General features: G+C 38.3%; 1 protein-coding gene across 2 annotated transcripts in view; it reads left to right on the forward strand.

The window, feature by feature from the left end:
* The window catches only part of COBL (cordon-bleu WH2 repeat protein), a 160,749-nt gene that overhangs the window by 101,637 nt on the left and 44,714 nt on the right, over positions 1–14,398 (forward strand). For both annotated transcript variants that reach the window (XM_013952796.2, XM_013952797.2), the window contains 2 exons: positions 7,478–7,616; positions 10,844–11,014. In XM_013952796.2, the coding sequence (XP_013808250.2) occupies positions 7,478–7,616; positions 10,844–11,014 (310 nt within the window). The remainder of the gene's footprint in view (positions 1–7,477; positions 7,617–10,843; positions 11,015–14,398) is intronic.

A 14,398-nucleotide genomic window follows, 5' to 3' on the forward strand; every position in this document is an offset into this window, starting at 1 on the left:
ATTTTCTGTCACCAGTCAACTGAGTATTCAAGGACATCCTTGGCTTTTGTCTTCTCCATTTTATGAATAAATTAGCACAAGCGTATAGCAATTTCTGTAAAATCCAGTAATACTAAGGTTTTTATCTGTTACTAAGGCTGAGATGTTTGTGCAGTCACAGCTTTATTTTTAGTAAAGAATACTAAATTTCATTACAAAATCCTGTTTGATACCAAAATTTTATAATGAGAGGAATTTAATTTGAAACTAAACAGCATAAAAGTAGCCAAAATTGTACAAGGTTTTGGGGCATCTGACAAAAATAACAATGGGAAGGGTATTTTTCAGAAGAGCCATACAGTTCATTCCCTTATCACAAGCCAGACTTCCCATTTAACACAGCGTCTGAACCTTTAGCAGAAAATCGATGTTCAGCAGCAATGGCAATGAGTATGGCTGGGGTGCCCGTGTCTTTCTCCGCTTGCACCGGCTGTCTTGTTGGTAGCCAAGCACAGCAGAAGCAGCATGGTTCACAGCTCCCAAGTTAAGAAGGAAGACTGTGCTACAAGACCTTGTGGTGGCACCACACAGACATAGTTGTCCAGCTTGAAGAGTTACTTGTGTGTTGCACTGTGGATTTTAACTCATTTTGGCAGTAGCTTCTTAGACTTTGTAAGGTTTATTTAAAAAAAATTTATTATTGTTCATTTCATTGATGTGTTTGTGAGATCCAACACTGAAAAATTAGGATGTACAGAACTCAAAAGATTGCACCAGAGAAACTGCTTGCCATTTTCTAAAGTGTAATCAAAATGACAAGTTCTTCAAAGCATATCCTCTTTAAAATTGTTTCCATGTGCCACATTTTTTAATATCTCTATGTTGCAATGTATTGTTGCGTTGTATGGGATTCTAGTCATCATTTTAAACGTCCCACCACTCAAATGCATTCTGCGCCATAAAGACCTCCTTTGGGGAAATATCAGACTGCTGACTTTGAATCCCATTTGCAATACACTCACAGATTAAAATTTTAATTTTTAATCAGTTGAAATGGAGCACTACCCAATGAGGAAACAAGGTAGAGAATTTCAACGCTGAATAGACAATTTAATACAATGTAACTTAAAATGATCAGCCTCATGAATTGCTCATAAACTCTGTTTCTGTGAGCGCTCCATGAATTTTTCTTTGTCAGTATATGCCAGTGAAAAGCCTAATAATGTATGACCTGTCCAGGGAATATTAGACATATGAGTAAATGTTGTTTAAAATGTGTTAATGTTCAATTGGAAGTTCTTGTGGTTTCTAGTGCTAGGCATGGTGAAGCATCTGTTGTCCTGTGAAAATGCAGAATCAGCTGGATGGAGTAGCTTTTATATCATCAAGTTTAGTGGACAGATTTATGTCTCCTTTCTGCAGCTTGAATGATTTCTCTCTCTGATTTCCTTGAACAGTTTCTCTTGGATCAAAATATTTTCTTCTCAACTGCTTTAAATTGTGTACAAAATCATAGCAAAAATATCTTTTAAAAACTCTCAAATCATATATCTTACTCCCATGCCAACCTATCACTTGTCTTTCATACAATGCTACAGAAGCATCAGTGCAGTTATGGTACAGCAGGAGTTTAAAACCCTTTATTAAAGAAGGGGCATTTTTTTCTAGAGCTTCTTGTAAAATTGCTCATAATTATTTCAAGATTTCTTGAATCTCCTTGTGAGTGAAAGAGGGTTGGGATGGTCTTCCACATAGTTTTGGGTTGTGCAGTTCAGTTACAACTTAACTCTGAAAATTTCCGTGGATCGTTTTTAAACACTTGTAATTTGATAGGCATTCTGACCCCATCCAGTGTTATCAGCAGCAGGTGTATCAAAATCTGGCTTGCTTAGATCAGAGTGTGTGTCTTGTCTGCGCTGGATGACAGAAATCAGTTTATAGTCAGGGCATGCCTGTGATTGAATCCATGTGTGTTCTTTTTCCAACTCTTTTTTTATTTACTTGTAAAAATAATTTCTATAAACAACCACTCAGTGTTTCCCCTGACAAGGCATTCTGTATACAAATTATACCAAAATTACAACAATACAAGCATTCTGCAAAGTGTTGAAAGATCCTGACATGTAATGTTATATAAAAAGAAGAAAGGAGCAAGAGAGCTTATGAGCTTTCCTCATAGAGTTTTTGATTCATATGTGCTAAACCATCATAGGACTTCCCTTAAAAACAGTACTTAGTCCAAACATGATCCTGTTGCTGAAAGAATGCATGTAACACCAGTAGCTACAGTGTATGAGCAGGAATAAAATTGCTTTAAGGATAATTTTGATAAAAACCTGGAAAATTGTTAGGTTCTCTGGTTTCCATTGTTCCTTTTGTATGGCAAAATGAGAGAAGTGAGAGTAAAAAGAAAAATCTATTGCCATAAGATAAATGTTTCTTGTAAAAGTGTTTATGAAAATATTAAACAGAGTAGTTTGGATTCTGAAACACAAACTATGTACTTTTTTGACATCTCAGCCACATACCGATGAGGTCCTCTGAGGGATTTTCTGTTAAGGCACAGTTAGAACTGCTTATATCCATCTATCAACAGTTGTGGCTTTCTCCAGGAGCTGTAGACACTGCCTACCATACAAATACCTGCAGATGCTCAGAAAAAAAACTGTTCCAGGTAACTCAGGAAGGTGCTGTTTCATTTTAATCCACAAGTCCAAAGAGTTTTTCCATGGCAGTTTTTAAGTTGTTCTTCCGTACTTGTGTCATTAGTTGTGCTTCTGAGCTGAGATCATCCAGTTTTTTTCCCCAAGCTCTTTCTTAGTCCTACAGAAAGTATTTGTTTCTCTTCTATCTTCTTTTCTTCCCTGACATCAGTCTTGTGAGACGGGGAAAAAAGAAAATGGACTTATTCTCCTGGTCTCTGTGTCACCACACTGCGATTCTTGAGGATTATCAAGTCTCCCTCATGTATTCAATAAATGGAGAAAAGATGTTGCTGAAAGGCAATAAGTAGTTCCCAGAAACCTCCAAAGTGGCCATCAGCATGCAGTCTAAAAGTTTCATGATGTCTTCCTTCAAATCCAAAAAATGCAGCTGGGCTTCTAGCATTAGTTTAAGCATTTTTCCCTAGTTGTTTCACCATTTTAAAACACCTTGTTAGCGGACACATACTCCACCTGGCAAGATAAAGCTGTAGTAATTACAACATTGCAGTCTTCTGTTATTTAACAAGGATGCGCTATGTGCACTTTTTGAGGTTGCATTAAGCCTAGTTGCTTGTTCTCTGCCATTGATAGCAAGAATGTATGGACTATTCTTAATAGAATAGATATGGATATGTGTGGCTGTCTGAGGCTGCTATTGCCAAGTCTTTAATCCCTCTTTGGAGGCAGAGATAGTGTAGTGCGATTTCCTTAATGGTCAAAGCAGCAGTTAAAAAGAATGGGATATCTAGTCAGCAGAGGGGGTTGCAAAGGTGGTTAGATACTGGAGGGATAGCAAAGCACAAATGACTGATACGATTGCTGACTTACAGAAGGAAGATCAGTTTGAGGAGCTTTAGGCCTGCAGTGAATTTAGGACCAGTTTAGACTGTGAATAAAAGAGGGCAAGTACTTACACAGGCAAACATGCTTATTAGAAAGATTAATAGTGAAGGGTTGATAAATGGAAAAACAGTGCCTGACCCCTAAGTAGAGGATAGGCAAAGCAAGTGGGAGAGCTTTCATTAGAAGTTCGTCTGAGAACCTCCTAATCTTTGAATGCTTGATGCACTTTTGATGATGGTGGCTCTTGTTTCCTTGAAACTCCATTAATATTTTTCACAAATACATATTCTGTGGAGCTAGACTCAAAATAAATACTGGACTTTTGCCCGTGAAATAACTCAAGCTCAAGTTATGCATCCACTGGTACCGTATCCACAGGCCTTTTGTAAGCAAGATGACTATGAAATGCTACCAATTGAAATTTTCAAGCTTTAGTCCTCTAGGATTCCTTTCTGCACAATTTTAGAATGTAACCTCCCCATGACATTGTTGTTATGTGCTAAGTGTAATCTGAAATCTTATCTAAAGCCCAGAAATTTTAATTAAGGTTTTGCACTTTCGCAGAAGTAAAACACATTCACCACATTCTTAAAATATTCTGTTTGCAATACTGGAAATATTTTGCAAGCAACATTAGAGCCATGACATGAATTTAATAGAAATTTGCCTTTTGCATCATATGTGGTCTCATCAATACAGGAACAGAAATGGCACTGTTTGTCAGATTTAGGTCATTGTGGCCCACTTTATTCATTTGTAGCTCAGTTGATGGAATTAATTATAGTCAGAGAACACTTATCAACATCTTTAAAAGTTCTTTATTTTTTGCACAGCCAGAAGCTCACCTAATAATTTCATCTAGCTTTCTCAGAAGTGCTACATAGGTGAAGCAGAAGTGCTAAGAACAGCAAATATTCTGTCACGCTCAGTGAGGGGCTCCTATAACAAAGTTTGGACAGGAAATTACTTCAGATAATATTGTTAAGGCTTGATTTCTTTATAAAAGAAGCAGCCAGCCATAACAAATTATTTTCAAGTGCTATTGTTTTGGTATATACAACTGCAAGAAAGAAATAGAATGTTCTTTGTGTATTTTGCCATTTATATTTAGCCTCATAGGTTTACTGAGGTTGGCGTTAAAGAACTGCTTCTAACAATTTTTATGACCTGTTCTTGAACTAGACACTTATATACATTGTGGTGTGACTAACTTTAAACAAGCTTTTCATCTTCTTTATGGTGTTTGTAAGCAAGTATACTTAGCTGACAGTATAATGAAAACATTTTTTGTATATTTGACCAAACTTTCATTGTTGCAGTTGTGTACTAGCTGTTTTCTAGCCTTTTTTTTAGCAATAACAGTTTGTTCATCCATACATCTAATGTTCCTCAGAAGATTCAACTAAATAAGAAAGCATATATCTGAAAAAGATAAGCTGGCTTCTGTCAAGGATTCTTTCTTCTTGGTAAAGCAGTAATGTATCTTTGAGGAATTTGTCTATACCAAACTAATATCCTTCACTCATCTGGTACTTGGCAAAGGGTGGCTACTGATCTTTATCATTTCAAGTGGAAAAATACATTTCCTTACTTTCTTGCTTCGTTCTCGAGTCTTTCTAGTTTGTCATTTAAATCACCAGTCTTTGTCCTTCTTGAGTGCAATGGCATTTCTTCCTGGAGAGACAGGAGTGAATGTGAAAGCTGCATAATGCTGTTAAACAACCACAGAAGTCATGGCTTGCCCTTGCCAACTGTTGGGAAAGTTCAGGTACTGCCTGTCTCCCACATGGTTCAAGTTCTTCTCTACGGCTACTCAATTTTGGAGACTCTGTAGTCAGATTTGAATGTTTAGTATCATCCCCACTTCAGTTGATACTTTCTTTTTTTGTAAGGTACTGTCCTGAAGATTCAAGATACAGTATTACTTGCTGCTATGTCTTTAGTTACTGAAATACAGTGCAGAAAGAATGTGATTTTTTTTCTATTTAAACAAGTGCCTGGTTTTGGAATTACTCCAAATAGACATGGAGAAGAATGCAGCATTAGCCAGTTGTCTTCCATGTAATTGCTCCTTTTCAAAACCAAAGCCTGATGAGTCACTGAGCAGAGTTTCCCATGTTCAGCCGAATATTGGGCATTATGGATCTGGGATGGGGATCTCAGTCAATTGCAGTCTTTTCCTACATGCCCCAGCTTACTATGGAGTAAATTCCTTGATTTGGGCCAAAACAGCTCTAAAATTTTGCTGTATCCATTCATGAGTGTTTGGCCTGGTGCTCTTCTGTGCAGTTGGGTGCCCAGTATTGAAGTTTGCAAAATCACTAATTACTACTAACATTCTTGGCCATTAATGTTAGGCCTAACTTTATCTAGACTGGCCTCACTGGCTTTAGTTGTGTTGTATCCAATGCATATTTAATGTAAAATACAGAAACAACCACAGTAGCAGGAACCAAAACCAGGGCACCTTTCCTTCCTTCCTCCCCCTGCCTTACAGATTTGGTTTGCCAGGAAGCTGCAGCTCGGTCTGGTTAACGTGCTCCACTTCCAGGGCAGTTACTGTCAACTTTCTCTGCCTGAAGTGTGCGGGTTCACCAAGCAGAGAGGCCTTTCTCATCCAAAAGTCACATAGCATAATGGTTGGAGCATTCTCCTGGAGGATGAGAACTGAATTTCGGTGTTTCGGTTCCTGAATGAGTACCCTAACCACTGTCTGCCTTTATAAACCAAGCTCTCCTTGAATGCTATTAAAAATGTAGGCTGAAGGAGGAACTACTCATGTTCTATTCTTTTCTATAAAATTCATTTATCCTCAGAGTTTTCCCTGAACCTAGGAAAAGATACTGTTCTGTATAAATGAGAACCTATGAACTCCGATAATAGCTTTGAGCAGTGTGAAGATACTATTTGTTTAATGAAATCTTCCCCATCAAATGTGTTTTAGGTGTTCATTAATCCTCTAGATTAAAGGAAAGCTTACTATTATTATTAAGGCCTATGTAATATTAGGAAGCCACCAGGCAATTCTGTATATTAGATATCTTCAGCTCTGTGGAGCATCGGGACAGACAGAGCAGTGAAGGGATGTAAGTGAAGCCTGAGGAGTGCCAACAGAGCATCGTATGTGGGCAGTTTGTATTGCCTTGATTAAGCCTAGTTCTTTCTAGTGTCGTCGGTACCTTTTGGGTATAGAAACTCAAGTGATTTTCCTACATGTTTTTTTTTTCTTTTTTCCTATAAAAGGAAATAGAGCCAAGTTCCAGCAATCTACAGGAAATGCAATGCAACCCAATGAAACCAAAGGCACTTTTGAACTAAAATTATTCCTGTTTTAAAAAGCAGTCTAAACAGCAATGAAGTCTTGGCTAGCCAACCAACATGTTGCAATTACTGGAAGCAGTGCTATTACATAGCCAAAGTTTCAAAAGTTTGTCTAAAATGTCCAGTAGTCATAAATAAAGTACAGTATGATCTTATGTTGTCAAGCAAGAAGACCTTCAATTCGGGTTTTTCTCTCACAACTTCTTAGTCCTCACACATGCAGACTGGAGTATCTAACCATAATTTAAGGTATGAAGACACCAATGGAAAAATAGAGGATGTTATTGATCAGGCCTTACATCAAATGTAGTGTCCTACTGTGCATAGCTGAGTATTGGGCTTTTTAATTACCTGTTAATGTAAACATCAAATGTATACCAGACTGATACTTGTGCTGTGACATCCACATGCACTTCTTCCCCCTTTCCTTCTCTGTGCACAATATTACTACACCTCTTTTGATCGCTCTTTTCAATCTCCTGTTACTATAAATACTCATTATAAACATTTTGATGATGCTGTGTGCTGAAGAAATTAAGGCATGTGATAATTAGATTTTTTTCGTTACTGATAACTTAGAAAATCTAAATAACACATTCTTTACCGTTTGTATTTTTCAAATTTGCTAGATTTCACAAGGAGCATCCCTAAATGATTTACAGAAAAAGAAGAGACGTGCCCCTCTTCCACCAAGTCCATCTGCTCCACCCACTCCTGCCATGCCAAACAGGACAGAAGAAAGGGAGGACAAGCAGAAGAGCACAATGGGTGAGCAATGTTCTTGTCTCTGTGTAATCCCCCGCATGTGCTTTAGATACCTACTGTTCAGCAATTCCATAACTCAGTTATGCTGTGAACTGGGACCCTTGTAACTTGGGGGGAAAAAAACACATTTATTCTGCAGAATGAAAGTCTGGAAATAAGTGTTCGTATGTTACCTTTTACCTTAATGGAACTTTCAGGCTACCATAGGGTAGTAAAAGGCAGATGAATGTTTTGTATGCTTTAGGTATTCAAAAGCACTAGTTTTGGGCCCATTCTGTGCCTTTAAAGTCACAGTAGTTTGATTAGTAAATGGAAAGTGAGGAGAGACAGGTCAGGCAATACTGAATGCTTTTGAAGCCCCTGAACTGAACTGAAATACAGTTGAGCTAGCTCAGGATCACCTCATGTTCTTAAAGCCTGAAGATATTTTATTTTCCTGCAGTCCTCTAACAGTTTAACATCAACTGACCATATTTAATGAAGTTTATCTTTTTAATTTAGTGTTTAGTCCTATTTCAAATTAATATCCACTGAGTCTTTAGTTAATCAGTAGAGGAAAAGAACTGGTGGTGCTCTGAAAGAAATTCCATACATAGCTGGAGACAATAAAGAAACTAGTCATCAGCTGTACGTGACACCACATTTACTTTCATACAGAAGAACTGAAAAATGTTCTCCCAGATCTCTGCCGTTATCTGACTGCTAGCTTATTCAGATCAGTGGGAGCTTTGCCTGAGTGAGGACCCCAAGATTAGGCTTTTAGCAAACAAAGTGATTTTATGATGAGTAAAGCTATGAGATAATAACCCCACATATTGGAACTTGTTTTTCAGTACATTAAGAGAAGCATTCTTCAAGTGCCATAATGCACTCAGTGCACTCCAGTTCATGCCTTTGACCTCATGTTTCATAAAGTGCCTAAGACATACAGATATGACATCCTGTCATACATAATTGCTTACATTACAAGTGACTCACAGTTTAGAAAGAAATCTCTTGGCTTTGTTCCAACATTTATTTTCAGTAAATGCTTCACATTTATTGCCTCAGCATTTATGTAGCAGCAGGAGTCCATTATCTTGTGACATGTTCGACTCCATTGACATCTCTTATTTAAACTCTCTAAGGGCAATGTTATCGCTGTGCCATATAATACAAGAGTTTTCAGAAAATTGGCTTTCTGTTAACCACTGCTGATGTCACAATCTGTCATTCCTGATGCCTTCCCCTATTACAGCAAGTCACCGATTCATGACATTTGGTGCTTTAACTTTTTGTAAGTGTTAATTTTATTTTATGACAGTGCTAGGAATGCTGCAGATGAAACAGAACAGACCACTTCTATCGGTTGAGTGCTGTATACATAAGGACTTGTTGGCCAGCCTCTGTTGATGTGAGGTTTCATAGTATCGTTTACTTTAATGGAGACTCGCTAGTTTACGCCAACAAAGAATTTGTCCCACAGAAGCCCCAGCCTCAGTGCTTTTCATTTTCTGCTGCTTTCTTGAATGAATGCATTCATTAACAAGAGAAAATTACAGAAAGGGAAGGTTGGTAAAACAGCCTCTCTTTGGGGCCTTTGCAAGAAAATGATGAGAAAGCACAGATGGCTCAGAAAGCAAGAGGGAAAAGCTGTGAACAAAGCAAGACAGTAGTGAGGGGAGGAAAAGTGCTGCAGGAAATAGCAGTGTGATGGAAAAAGGATTAAAGGATACCTCTGTATCTCCCAACCTAGCCAGATGAATCAAAGCAGAAGAGCCTATCAGAAAGTTTCTCAAAATGGCAAATGAAGCACTTGACATATTTAACACTGAATTACTTATTCTGACCCTGAAGTATTGTGCCCAGTTTTCTCAAAGCAGTCAAATAGAATCTGCACATTTGCAGGCATTAAATTGTATCTTGAATCTCTAGAAGCTAGTGACTCCTGAGAACATCATAGTGAGTTTAATCTTTTCTCTCCCCCTTGGTGCGACATCCCTTTTCGGCAGCACCAGTATATGAGCCTAAGAGTATAGAAATGGTCATAACGGTTCAAACCAGAGGTCCATCTGTGCCAGCATCCATCTTCAACAATGACTGATAGCAGATGCCTAAGGAAGGGTGGAAGAACAGAATGAGCAGGCAGTCATGTTTCTTCAGCATGCTTTCCTAAGCCTCCAAGGACTTTCTGAATTGCAAGATCAGCATTTGTGGAGATAATAATCTAAGGATTAATTCATCTCAAAATGCCAAAGTCAAGCCTGAAAGATTGGTTGATGCAAATGCTGACTTGTATGCATGTGAGAGTCAGAACTGGAGCTTTAAATAAGTCTAAAAGAAGGTTTGAAACACAATCAGAAGCTACAGGAGTCCTCTGAATTTGCAGAGAATGCCGCAAATAGCCAAGTATGACAATAGTGAATGTATTTTCAGATTTAGATCTGTGAGTCATTGCCTGTCTCTTTGCTCAAAGCTAAAAAGGGGGGAGGTACGGCTTCAGCTAGCGTCAGCTAGCTCTAGGTCTGTGCGCTACAAACTGACAGCCGTTTTTGACATTGCAGATGGTTAATGCAATATAGTGCAAAGGTGCATGAATTTTTTTAGTTTATTTTGCACAGTACTGAAATAAACCCCCAGCCAAAGTTCTAAGCATTTCCACAGATAGCTTAAAACACTGTTTTGCAAAGAACAGCTTAATCAGCTGCTTTTCCACAATGTCAAAATAATAAAACAACTACTCAGAAAAAGGAAAAAAAAAAAAGTTAAGACACCTTTCTAAAAATACTAATCTGAGGCATTTCTATTTTTCTCTCAAGGAGTCAGGAAAGTAGTCACATAACAATTTTAGAGGTCAAAAAATTGAGGCAGTTTGGCACTTAAGGAGATGAAAGTAAAACACGTTTTTCATGTGTTCTCATGTGCTCTACATAGTTTTTTTTCCACATTTTTTTCACTGTTTTTTCTCCTCTTTCCTTACATTTGGTGAAACACTGGTGAAGATTTTGGATGTTCGTTGTGACGTATTTGTATGCGCTGGTCCTGATTCTGAACCCATGGCCATCAGCTTGAGAGAGGTCTAGCTTCTCCTTCTCCCATATTTATATTGGGGTAAATGAGAGCAGAATTAGATCCGGAGAGACTTTGGGCGTGGGTAAGGGAATAATGAGTGTATGTTTAAGACATAACGACAGACAGAGCAATCGTTACCTTGGTGATGAAGTAACTTGAAGTCAATTGATCCCCTGTAGGTGATGGACGGCAGGTGCCACCAAAGCCTCCTAGAGGCAACCCGCGTGGTCCACCCCAGTTAGAGATCCCCCCGCCCCCACCTTACCCTCCTCCCGACACAGACAGTACGGATCCAGCAGTCTCTTACAGACAAGCAGATGTTACAGCACCAACAGAGCTGGTACCTAAACGTATGTTATGAAATATATGTATTTGCGTCTCATCTCTTTTGATGGTTACTCTCAGGGGGTAACTTTTCCAGACTTTCCTCTCTGCTCTGTAGGCATACGTGTCTGTTTTTTCCCCCCTTTTCCAGCCTGTCCTCTTTTGAAATGCCCAATGCAGTGTAACTAATTAATATAATGTAAACGAAGCACGTGTTTGGAGACAGTTTTGCTGATGATGCCTGGCTGTTCTGTAGAAACATTTAAAAACAACCATCAAACCATGTGACTTGTGCAGCTGGAAGCAAAACTTTGTTGTAACCTATTGATTCGCTGTGTTTGGTTTTTTTCTGTCTCTCCTGAGAAATTCCTTTGAGAGCCAATAGGTCTATCAGTTTAGGTTGGAAACTGCAGGGTGCCTCCCTTCAGGAAAATGAAACCATTTACACCAGCTGTATATTGTTAAAGGCCTTCCTGTCTTAATGGGTACATCTTCCTTGCCATCCCTGGATAGTCCTTTGTGTGCTCTTCCCCTCAGGGCACAACTATTATCAGACAAAGAAATATGATAGTTTCCACATCCGTGTGTATTTGTGAAAAGCATGTTTTCATGCTGCTTTTTCATGCTTATCCATTGACTGCCTTTAAATCTTTGTATACAATCCAAGTCTTTGATCATGTCAAATATTCCCTGTGGGCTTGTCCTGCTCACCCGTGTAGCTCCTGTAAAGGCGGCAAAGCTCTGCACATTACCACATCTGGCAGACGCACTTATTTGAAGGTTAGAAGAGAGAGTGTCTTCTAACCATAGGACAGTGAAACATCTCCATTAACTGCTAATTTGGCAAAGGTCTTTTCCAGGACATTTTCTTCACAAAGATTATTCTGCAGGTAGCTCTTGCTCTGACATGATAATGTTGGTGTGTTTGAATATCAGCTAAATCCAAAACATTAGTTTTCAAATCTGTGCTGAGGAGATGCAGACTGACAAGTTTTGTGGTGAGGAGAGAAGAAAACTGAGGAGATCCGTGCTAACGGAAAACCTAAATCTTATTGAGGATTAACTATTTAATTCTTACCAGCATCTGCACAGAAATCATGTCATAGTTGGAATATTTTCTTTTTTATTAGATACCATCAGCTTGCCTACAATGTTTTCTTTATTAAAAATCTGTTGTGGCCTTCTTTGCATTAATATATATATTTCTGCTTCATCTGAGTGTCTACCATTACAATATTTAGCAGTCTACCCCGGTGATCAAATACACTTTAATCAATGCAGCTCTGATTTTATCAGCCAGATCATTTGCTCTTAAACACAATATCCTAGCCAAAATGATTTGATTAAACTTGTACATGGAAACATTACATGAGCTTTTATTATCCTCAGCTTACTGAGAACTAAGGGATAATGCCTAGTGGATATTTTAGAGATGTAAAGCCTGGTGAGCATTTTAGAGACTTAAAGTGTTGGAAAGGGACACAGAAAACTTCTTAATTATGCTGTGCTCTACCGAGATATATGATGTTTGTGTGTATAGGTTTACCCATGAGAGAAAGCAGCACGTGACAGATGCTAATTATATTGCCTAATGCCATTCTGAAAGGTGTTTAGATACCATCGTGATTGAGTGGTATAAGAACAGAGTTTTGCAATGAGGTTTTTTATTGCCTCCAGTAACTTTGTTTTCTCATAGAACAAGGTGGGAAGGAGAATAAGCTGCTGATGCCAGATATTGATGAAAGGCATATTTGTTCTGAAATCACTCTAAAAACAGCTTTCCCTGAGGAGGATTGTGGTCATCTTTTGCTAAGTGGGCGAATGTCAGCACCAGTTTGTCTTTCACATTTCCATTCAGAAATTAAAATTCTGTGATTGTGTGGGGTTTGAATTCCTGCCCCGTATGATCTGCCACTGTTTGTGAGGCTCCATGCCCCACGTCTCACTCCTTCACAGTGAGGACACAATTGTCCCATTGTGCTCGGAGAAACTCGAATTGAGGAATCCTCGTTTTATAGATGATGGTGGTAATCGCTCTTCACGGAGTTTTCCAAACTTATGTAGAGCACAAGTCGTTCATGAATAGGTCCTTTAGTAGGATATTTGAGCTTTCATGGCTGTAATGGTAAGAGTCGCTCCCCCAAACAAGAGTGCAATTGTTCCTCATGGTTTTTGCTCTTTAATCTTTTTATTCTCATTAAATGAGCTTTCCTGTTAGTTTTTGGTCTGATAGACCCTTAGCTGCATGTTGTGTGCATGTTTAAAATGATGTGTTTGTGGGATCCTTTCTCCTTTCTTGTCTTACTAATCAGATTGTTCATGGCTTGTGATTTTAAGATTGGTTGCACTTTGGTAATACAGAAATGGAGATTGTCACCTCTGTTACTTGGAGTTTACTTATGTCACATAGATCGCAAAGATCTCAATAAATAAGTTGATAGTGAGCTCTCTACTACTTTCAATATGTGTGTTCTTTACCTGCTGTAAGTTTGCAGTACCTAGAGGAGCAATTAGACATGCTGTCTTGAACTGTTTGCAAGTTCATCATTAGAACAGATTTATTCCTCCTATGAGCCTCTATTATTAGCCCTTTTTTGGCTTGTTATGAACTATCAGGTAGAAATGCAGTATGAAATTAAAAAGCTGATTGAAAAAGAATAATTCACCTTCTTGTAGAGTGAGATCCTGAGGTTAAATCCTCTAAATCCACTTCACTCTTACACTGGGTGAAGTACTAGTGAAGTCAGAATTTGTGTTGTGTAAAGGTTTGGTGATTAATTGATTTTTAAATTTCTGAAAGTGTTCTGTTATAAAAAATGAAATCATGATTTGAATCCGTATTTGTTTTAATTATAAATCAAAACAATCAATCATCACTTAACCAGAAAGTCTGAAGGGGAAGGAGTGTATGTAAGCATCTTCCAGTTACTTTGCATAGATGACATTTATACTACTAGTTGATGGGTATACAAGGTTCATTTTAAGGAACAGAGAGAATAGAAAGGAGCCTTGTCCCCATATCCAATTTTTAATGTTTTGCATGACATCATTGATATAATAATGGGTAGTACAGCCCACATGACAAAAGCCCTGAAAGTTTCATAAACAGTTTGATCATACTTCTTCAGACACCACACATGTATCTAGTCTTGCACATTCGTTAGGGACAGTCTAGCTTTAAACAAAAATAGGTAGAGGAACTCATAGAGAGGAAACCACATTTTCTTAGAGGTGGTTTTAAATTAATTGAGAACTGCAGGTTGCTGAGTAGAGAATTTTGCTCATCTATCATAATGCAGTGCTACGGAAGGCAGCTGTCAAACAACCTAGCCTTTTCTTTCTTAGAGATGGTCTTTAGAGCGTGAAAACATGTAAGTGTGACTTTGGAGGCTCACACCACTATCATTTCT

This window comes from Apteryx mantelli, chromosome 2 (assembly GCF_036417845.1).
Source record: "Apteryx mantelli isolate bAptMan1 chromosome 2, bAptMan1.hap1, whole genome shotgun sequence".
NCBI lineage: Eukaryota > Metazoa > Chordata > Aves > Apterygiformes > Apterygidae > Apteryx > Apteryx mantelli.